The sequence below is a fragment of the Xenopus laevis genome, chromosome 1L, assembly GCF_017654675.1.
Source record: "Xenopus laevis strain J_2021 chromosome 1L, Xenopus_laevis_v10.1, whole genome shotgun sequence".
NCBI lineage: Eukaryota > Metazoa > Chordata > Amphibia > Anura > Pipidae > Xenopus > Xenopus laevis.
In genome coordinates this window covers 6,807,444-6,817,739 of record NC_054371.1, presented here as the reverse complement: position 1 = coordinate 6,817,739, position 10,296 = coordinate 6,807,444, and the positions used below count along the sequence as shown (strand labels likewise).

Here is a 10,296-nt window from a genome sequence, read left to right as displayed (position 1 = left end):
GCTAAAACTATCATATGTGTGTGGAATGTTTTGGAAGTGATAATTAGGTTGGGTTACCGAAAAGGGGTGTTGTGTCTGTATATGAATATATGTGGGACATTCTTAGCTAAAGATACTCTGAATAAAAGTAAAGAGAGAAATTGTCATTTTTTAATAGGATTCATTTTAATATAATAGTATCTTAAGCTAACCTTGTAACAGGTCATGTTAATGCCACAATATTCCTAACTTTGACAACAGATTTATTCTTTATTTACAGATATGGAAAATTGTCTAAAATGTCCCATCTATGAATGGCCAAATAATGAGAAAACCATGTGTATTGAGAAGCAAACTGAGTTCCTCTCATATGAAGGTGATTCCCTAACTCTGGTCTTTATTGTCCTCTCTGTGGTGTCTATTTTATTAGTGACAGTTATAATAGGAATTTTTATTTCATTCCGAGACACTCCATTAGTGAAGGCCAACAATCGCAATCTGAGCTTTATTCTCCTTTTCTCCATCAAGCTGAGCTTCTTCTCTGTGTTTTTGTTCCTTGGTCGCCCATCTGATATAACCTGCATGCTCCGACAAACCTCTTTTGGGATCAGTTTCTCCATAGCTAAGTCTTCTGTCCTGGCAAAAACAATTATGGTTTGTATTGCTTTCAAAGCCTCCAAGCCTAATAGTCCTTGGAGAAAATGGTTGGGATTCAAAATCACATATTTTATAGTCATTATTTGTTCATTCATTCAGTTTCTAATTAGTGCTATCTGGCTGGGCCTTTCTCCACCATTCATGGAGCTCAACATTCTGTCTGAACCTGGAAAAATCATCGTTCAGTGCAATGAGGGCTCTGTCATTGCCTTCTATATTGTCCTCTCCTACATGGGATTGTTGGCATCTGTGAGTTTCATTGTAGCTTTCTTGGCTCGGACATTACCGGACAGTTTTAATGAGGCCAAGTACATCACTTTCAGCATGTTGCTCTTCTGCAGTGTTTGGATCACAATGATCCCGGCCTATCTGAGCACCAAAGGCAAATACATGGTGGCAGTGGAAATATTTGCCATAATCACTTCAAGCTGTGGCCTTCTCTTCTGTATATTTCTACCCAAATGTTACATTATTATATTTAAGCCAAAGAGGAATACAAAGCAATATTTACTGGGGAATAATAAATAGAGGACTGTATCAGCAAACATGACTTATTTGATGCCATTTTATATGTAATAATCTATAATCTTTAGGCTCTCCATTTGCTGATCTATTTCAATGCAAAGTAGGATAGTCTCACATACGCTTGAATATAGATAAAAATTATTGATAAACAACAAATGTTTTTTAGGTAATAACGGTATGTTACATGGCTAATTATCATCAAGTTTATTGTGTCATTATCACCATTAGTGAGTGATAGTGATGGTTGAATTCGTCCTATTTCGAAACGCGAAAGCTGATGCCCACATCAATTCTGACATTAGAGTCAATTTTCACGCCAGTGTTAAAGTCAATGGGTGCCCAATAATGTTGATGCGTGACTGTTTTGACACGAGGGTCTTTTTTTACTCCAATCTACCAAATTGCAATTCCATACTAAAATTTGAAGTTTTTAATACATTTCTGTAAATAAACAAAATAATTGCATTTAAAGCATCTTATCTGAAAAGACACATTATGGGGCAGATTTATTAAAGGTCAGGTTTTATACCTCAAACTGAATTGCTCAAATTAATCGAGTTTTCGAGCGAAACCCACTCTGAACATCCTAAAGACTATTAACATCTTCAAATGGTTCAAGGGACCTCTGTCATTGACTTCTACATGATCTATTTGCAACAAACTCATTGCAGTTCATTACGACTTTATATCCAAATCTCTAAACCTTCTGGCTGTCTCTGAAACACGGTTCACACTTACTGACACTGCTTGACCTGGTGCCCTCTCCTATGGAGACTTCTTATTTTGTCAATGGCCTAGACCATGAGGTTGGAATTCATCTCTCCCCAAATATAGGTTTCAAATTCTAAACAAACCAACTTTCATTCCTTCAATTATTTTGAGGTGAAATGGTGTATGTCTCTCATGCCATCCTTTTAACCTCTCTAGCTCTCCCTTTCCACTATGACTATCACTTACTTTCCGACAATACCAATCAACAGTAGTAGCACATGAGATCTCTCATATTAACAAACTCTCCTGTCCAAATATGGCAGCTTCTGTCTTCAGTGATGTTCTTTCATCAACTTTGGACACATTTCCTTCTTCCACCACCCATCTTAGTTGTCCAGCTAAACTCCAACCCTGGCATATTAGCTGAATTCAGTTCCTAAGAAGATGTTGTAGATTAGCTGAAAAGTCTAGGGATGAGCAAAAATTTTCATCAAGTTTTGCCACAACAATGATGAACATAGACTCCAATGGGCGAAAAAATGTGTTGAGTCAAAAAAAAATTGTCTTGCTTCAAAAAAAGAAATAAACAAACTGTTTTTGTCCATAGACGTCAAAGCATTTTGCAAATTATTGGCAAAGTGAAATGGGTGAGACTGGCCCATCAATATGAGACAAACTAACCCTGACTTCATCCACTTCAAGTTCATGCTCTTCTGCTACAATGAAGCTCTCCTCATAACTAAACAGCTCTATCTCTCTTCTTTAAACTGCAACAGTTTGCCATATCTAACTCTCTACTGTGCTCCACCAAACCCTCCACCAATTACTGTAACTACCCAAGACCTTGCTCATTTCAAAGGAAAACATTACCTATTTCTGAAGGACTATAATGTGCCATTGTGATTAGATTAGAGGAAGAATTTAATTGACAAGAATGTCCAACACCAGTCAGTTGAACTGAGGAAGCTGCTGGGATGAGTAGTGAAATGTCTTCAATGATTACTCAGCATGTCCAATTGTTTTAGAATTACATATATTAGAAATCTCTAGGAAAAGTTATATAAAGTAATATAAGTTAATATAAAGAGGGTGAGTTTTTCTGTGGGAAGCTCCAATATCAAAATTTGCTAAATATTCCCCATAAAAAAATAAACATTACTGAATGATTGTAGCAGCTACCTCCCTCACACAGAAAAGAGGAGTAGCCATACTAGCAATATACATACTGCACTACACAACTGGGAGATCCCAAGGGCAGATGACTCATTATACTATGTACCATTAACCAACAACAATATACATTAGTTAATATTTAAAGGGGTTGTTCACCTTCAAACATCTAGTTGTTTTCATATAGATTGCCAGAAATAATGACTTTTTCCAATGACTTTCTACTCTATTTCTATTTGTGATGGTTTTTCTAATATTGAAGTTTAAAGTGTTATTTTGCACCTTCTTAAGCAGCTCTTTGAGGGGGTCACTGACCCTGTAAACTGATACATTTCTTATCTTTGTCCCTGCTGAGCAGGATCTCTGGGCTCCATTACAGGCAGCTGTTAGACTTGATACAATAGTTGCTAATATTCCAGAGATGCTGCTGAGAAATGGATCAACTAAATGTTGTAAAATTGTAACAGTTCAGAGTCTGCACCTGAATTACTGAGCTGTCAGACTCAAACACCAGAGACAGGGACATTCAACTATAAACTGAGCTTTTGGAAAAACAGTAACAAATAAATAATGGGAAGTACTTGAAAAAAGTTTTATTTCTGGAAAACAATCTGCAAACAACTGAACTGAAAAATGTGTTTGGAAGGTGAACAACCCCTTTAAGATCCCAATAACAATCAAGTCTACTTTCTTAAAGAGGTATTGCTAAATGTGACCCCGTTACAACAAGGTACCTTAGTAATAGGTGTACCATAAAATGCTATACCTATTATTCCCCTTATCATAAGTCATATACCAGGATAGACTTATTTTTAGTACACCCACAAACACTGAACCACATCACATGGAGTTCAATAACTACTACAACATGGACAGACTACTCATCAATAACCTTAGTACTACAAGAAAAAAAACAATTTGCAATGTGTTCTCCATGGAGGCTAAACAATTCTCTACTAATTGACCCTAAACAGACTATGAAAATCTCCACAGATTTTTCAACAACGATACTTCTACAATAAACAATCCCAACTTTTATGGCAGATTTATCAAAGGTTGAAGTTAAAATTTGAATTAAAAAAATTCTAATTTTGAGCTAATTTTTGTGTAGTTTGACTAGGGACTAGTCCAAATTCGATTTAAATTTGGAAAAAAATGGAAAATTACAATTTTGAAATGTTTTTATTAAAAAATTGACTTGTTAAACTATTTTGTTTTTAAAGGATTTTTTGAAGTGATTAACTGACGTGAATTTTTAGTTAAAATATATTTAAATATTTAAATATTTAATTTGGAAATTTTATTAACTTAATTAATACACAGGTGTGCTGGGGGGATTTAAATCTGTTGTGTCGTGACAGGAAGTGAAGTCTCTAAGGAACTGTTGTATCACAAAATGCGTCAGACCTCAGATGCTAAGTTTATCTGATTGATACTATGTTTAAATAAAGTATATATCTTTTACCGATCTGGAGAGGAGCGATTATTGTCTGATACCCAGGAGTGCGCTGCCTCCAATCTACTATCTTGCTGTTGGCATTCCGCCTAGTGACAGACTCGGGGCCGATACACCCCTGGGTTCTAAGAGAGCTTAGTTCAGTTTTAGAGCAGCCCCTTTTTCTGATTTTCTCAGATTCACTTTCATCTGGTATGGTGCCTATGGATTGGAGAAAAGATGATGTTATTCCAATATTTAGAAAGGGATTACTATTTTAGCCTGGCAATTATAGGCCAGTAAGTCTGACATCTGTGGTGGGAAAATTATTTGAAGGCTTGTTAAGGGATCACATTCAAAATTTTGTCCTAGTGAATGACATTATGAGCAGCAATCAGCATGGCTTTATGAAGGATAGGTCATGTCAGACAAATTTGATTGCTTTTTATGATGAGGTAAGTAAGATGCTGGACAGTGGGGGGGCAGTAGATGTGATCTATTTGGATTTTGCCAAAGCGTTTGATGCCATGCCCCACAAACAACTGCTTTCTAAACTAAGGTCTGTTGGGTTTAATGAAGTTGTTTGCACATGGATAGGAAACTGGCTACAGGATCGAGTACAGAGGGTGGTTGTTAATTGGACATTCTCTACTTGGAGTAAGGTTCTTAGTGGGGTCCTTCGGGGCTCAGTATTGAGGCCACTTTTATTTAACTTGTTCATGAATGACTTAGGGGAGGGTGTTGTAAGTAATGTATCAGTGTTTGCAGATGACACAAAACTATCAGCACAATTAGTTCCATCCAGGATGTGGCACTTGCAACAGGATCTTGACAAACTGGCAATCTGGGCAGCTAAGTGGCAAATGAGATTCAATGTTGATAAATGTAAAGTCATGCACCTGGGATGTAAAAATATCCACTTATACCCTTAATGGGACTACACTAGGCAAATCCATAATGGAGACGGAGCTTGGAGTCCTTGTAGATAATAAACTTGTCTGTAGCAAGCAATGCCAATGTCAGCAGCATCAAGGGCAAATAAGGTCTTGAGCTGTATTAAAAGGGGCATAAAGTCACAAGAGGAGGGGGTCATTCTTCCAACTTATAGAGCACTGGTAAGGCCTCATCTAGAATATGCCGTACAGTTTTGGTCTCCATCACTCAAACAGGACATTATTGTATTAGAGAGGGTACAGAGAAGGGCAACTAAGCTGGTAAAGGGAAAATCTTAGCTATGAGGAAAGACTGGCCAAATTGGGGATGTTCACACTGGAGAAGAGGCATTTAAGGGGTGATATAACTACAGTATGTATAAATATATAAGGGCATTATATAATAATCTCCCTTTCTTTCCAATTGTTTTTATTGGCATCTTTGAATAAACAAAAAGAACAAAAAGCAGCAAAGCAATAGCTCAGCAAAACATTTGACAATTTAATAATAAGAAGAGAATTATTACACAACAAACCAAACATCAAATAAAGACAATAACAAAATTCATCAATGAAAATAAAATTATATAAAATAAAATAAGATAAAATTTTCCTCTCTACCAACCGAAAATTTTACCCCAATAGTGAACAAAATTATCTTCAGTCAATCTTGGAATTTCAATGAGTATAAAGAAAGGAGTCTTCGTCAGAATTATAAATATATTTTTCTACTGTATATAAACACTATCTTCAGACTCTTTTAAGATAGGGAGACCACAGTGTAAGAAAATTTTCTCTAAAACCCAAATTACCATACCTAAAATCTATTGCTTCATCTATGCAGAGAGACCTAAGATAGGATAAAATAACCTTAAAATCTGGAGAAGTTTCCTGGATCCAATATAAAAAATGGATTCACAGGTAGCAGCAATGGCGAGATTTACAAAATTCTTATAATTATTCTAAAATTTTGTCTTTGGAATACGAACAGCAGAAGATATTACCCAACAATCAAGCAGTGCAAATTTTGGAGACAATGAGACAATTTAAGGTTAATATTCAATTTGTAATTTAGGAAATTTTCAAGCTCATTCCATAACTCAGAAATGAAAGGACATTCCCACACATAATGAAATAGAGAAACATTCTTTGACTTGCACTTAGGGCAGTAAGAAAATGATACACCCTCTGAATTCCTAAAGTAAGATATCTTGTAGCTTAAATGGATCAATCTAAAATGTTGAACTCGCCAACCTGCACATCTGATAAATTTATTAAAATTCTTAATAGAAGATTATAAATGATGAGAGGTAATGCAAATTTTTAATAAGGATGACCATTTTTCTGCTAAAATTTGTAATGGATTAAGACTGCTAGGAGAAGATCTAAGACAAAAGTCAGTGATAAATAATATCCTGTTAAAGGTAGGATCATCTAAAAAATTTTGAAAACCTTTACATAGAGGAAGTTGGTCAACGGCAACATTTTTCTTATCTGTAAGAAGGTCTAAACCACACAAAAATCTCAGCTGGATTAATCTGTCACATTCATTTAGATCAAATTTACTTTTCAAATCTTCCCACAATATTGGTGAACCAGAAACATTATCAACCAAATGTATCAGTTGGGAAATATCTTTTTTCCTATAATATCAAATCAAAGATTTTCTTTCTGCTTTAGTAAATAAACATAGATCAAAAGTAGACAAAAAAGGAGAGATTTGATAATTGCTACCATGTAATTTATGAACTATAATCCAGGTAGCAAAAGTATCTCGCCAAAGAATGTTTCTCTTAATATCAATAGGAAGGCCACCCCATTTTCTATGAAGAAAGGTGGAAATATGATCACCCCCTTCCAAATAGGATTCAAAAGAAGGATTGGTGTAAACTTCCCTACCTGAAATCCACTCAAAAATGTATCTACATAGAGAAGCAATGTTAAAGAACCCGAATATTAAGATCACCCAAAATTTTGTTGTAATTTAATCAAAGAGATTTTAGGGTTCTTCCCTTGCCACAAAAATTTTGAAAGCGCTTGATCCAATTTCTTCACATAAAAAATGTTTTAAAAGAAGAGGAGGATTAAGTAACGGATATGATAACTTTGGGAAAATAAACATTTTACAGAAAGCAGCTCTGCCTATAAGATTAAGAGGAGAATTAAGCCACTTATCACATAAAGATTCAATAAGCCTAATCAGGGGAGACAAATTTAAAGAATAAAGTCTAGATATATAAGAAGGAATATTAATACCCAAATATTTAATTGAACATCCTGGAGGCTTTAACTTTAAGTCAAAAAGAGTTTTTTTTTTAAATATTACTATTAATATTAAGTAATCCTGTTTTATTACAGTTAATTACATATCTAGAGTAAGAACTATAGGAATTGAGTTTTGAGCATCTTGAACTACCAAAAGTAGATCATCTGCAAATGTTAAAATTTTAATATATCTACTATTAACTTGTATTCCCTGAAATAAGTCTGAAAGATGTAAAAATTTAATCAAAGGGTCAATTGTTAAATTAAAGAGCAGGGGGGCAAAGGGCAACCCTGTCTTTTTCCTCTACACAAGGTAAATGAATCAGATTGTTCTCCAGCAACTATTATCCTGGCTTTGGGAGAAGAATAAATTTGCTCTAAAAAAGAGATAAACTCCCAGTTAAAACCAAAGAAATTACAACAATCAAAAAGATAATTCCAATGAACATTATCAAACGCTTTCTCAGCATCTAAGCTTACTAAGGAGCATGGAATGGTGTAAAAAATGGCATTTAGGATTGCCCTAATATTTTTTATTCCTGACCTTTTTCTGAAAAGTTGAGATAATATCGGGAAGAGTATCAGCCAATCTATCAGCCAAAATCTTGGTAAAAATCTTGAAATCCTGATTAATTAAAGAGATTGGGCGGTAAGAAGAAGTTAACAAAAGATCTTTCCTTTCTTTAGGAATAAGGTTAATGTTTGAAGTTATACTGAATTGTAAAGTTTTATCCTGTAAATAAATTTCATTGAAAATATCAGTGAGGAAAGGGGTTATTTTAGTGGAAATAGATTTATAAAAAGTTGGAAGGCCATCAGGACCACTAGCTTTAAATTTTTTAAGACTTTTGATGGTTTTCATCACTTCCTCTGTAGTTATAGGGGAATAAAAGATTTTCAATTTACCCTGAGAGGTTTAAAGTAAATGTATTTTAGACAAAAATTCTAAGCTTTTATCTTTATCATACAAGAGTAAATGCTCTTTTAAATAATCTTTAAAAATGTTCGATATGGCCTTAGGAGAGCTACTAACTCTATTCTTGATGTCTTTAATCATGTAAGTACGAGAAGAGCTATTCCAATTTTTTCCTAGGTTTGCCAAAAACCTAATAGATTTATTACTAAGATTATGAAATCTAGCATTTGAAAAGAAGGTATAAAATTGATCTCTCAGATACCTCCATTTCTTAAAGATTTCCATAACCACCTTTAAGCTTGTTAGCATTATGGGATGTTGAAAAAGTTTTAAAAATAAGATACATTTTTTCATACTTTTGAAATTCCTTATTCACCTTCTTTAAGTAAGCACTTTTAAAGCAAGTGATTTCACCTCTAATAACACATTTCCAGGTATCCCCTAGTAAGAGAGGATCCTTTTGATGGAAAATGTTATCTTTTAAGAAAGAATCCCATCTTTTTAATATCATATTAACAAAATCAGGTTTCTCAGATAAAGCAACCGGAAAGGACCAAGGAATATAATATCTATGAGCAGAATTAAACTTAAATTCAGCCCAAATCTGTGCGTGGTCAGATAGATCAATTATCCCTATATCCGCTGATTGAACAATATTTATAATACAGATACAGATCAAGTTTAACGCGCATGAGAAACACAATGTCCCGTCCTTTAGAACAGAAAGAACTAGGTTTGATTTTAAAGCTCTGTGACTGTCCCATACAGTTCTATGTATATGGAAAAATGTGTAGTAATGGGCATGTGAGTGTGTCTCATGTGTGTTGTATTTGAATTTGTGCTAAACACAAAATTACAGCTCCCAGAAACGAGCCACTCTTACTCATATGTTTATAGTGTTCATCATGCTATAGTCTGTATAGCTGCCATGATGCCAGTTTATAATTGCTATGTGTTATTGTTTGCTTCATAGTTTAAGAAGTTTGTTATGAAAAATGTGTGCTTTAGAGGCAGCTGGCTGTCAGTATTATTTCCATATCTGACAGTTTTAGAGTCATCTAATATTGTACTTCATTCCACAGTGACTTTCCCCCTCCAAAAAATAAAATAAGCATACATTTATTTAAGTTTTTCTAAAAACCCATGTCATTATCCTTAACGCCTTAAAATATTCTTTTTTTTTAACTTTTTAATAATGATATATATTAACTTTAAGTAAAACTTTTCAGATCATTCTTCTGAATAGAAGCTTTGAAGGTCATGGGTTCAAAGCCTGCATGTTAAACTTTTTTTTTTTCTGATAATTCACAATTATTTTCTCATTTAATAAAATATACTATAACACTTCTTTAAAACTGCATTTTTTTAGCTTTTGTGGGTAAGGTATTGGACTTAACAATGGAAAATTTTGCATCCAAACATGCTATCAAACTTTTTTATTGTTAATTTTAAAATGCTGCTTTATTATAGTATGACAAGTGAATACGATAGTTTGATGTAACTGTGGCTCAATAATAATATTATACAGTAGCCACAACATGTGGTGCACTGATCTCCTTTGCATTTAGAGTCACAGGGAATTTATTACTAAACGTAGACAATATGAGTTGAGAAATATGGGTGTGTTTTTCTAACTAAACACTAAAAGGGGCCATTTTTGACAGCATTTTGTGTAAAGTGCAATTATGGTGTAAGGGTTACCCATT

General features: G+C 34.1%; 1 protein-coding gene across 1 annotated transcript; it reads left to right on the top strand.

Moving 5' to 3' along the window:
* Positions 1–208: 208 nt before the first annotated feature.
* On the top strand, positions 209–1,287 carry LOC108705119 (vomeronasal type-2 receptor 26). Its single transcript, XM_018241923.2, has one exon. It carries the CDS (start codon positions 262–264, stop codon positions 1,162–1,164), a length of 903 nt encoding a protein of 300 aa, XP_018097412.1. The 5' UTR covers positions 209–261; the 3' UTR covers positions 1,165–1,287.
* Positions 1,288–10,296: the final 9,009 nt, after the last annotated feature.

Coding starts and splice junctions, on each gene's coding strand:
- LOC108705119 (XM_018241923.2), top strand. CDS start 262: ATGGAAAATTGTCTAAAATGTCCCATCTATGAATGGCCAAATAATGAG.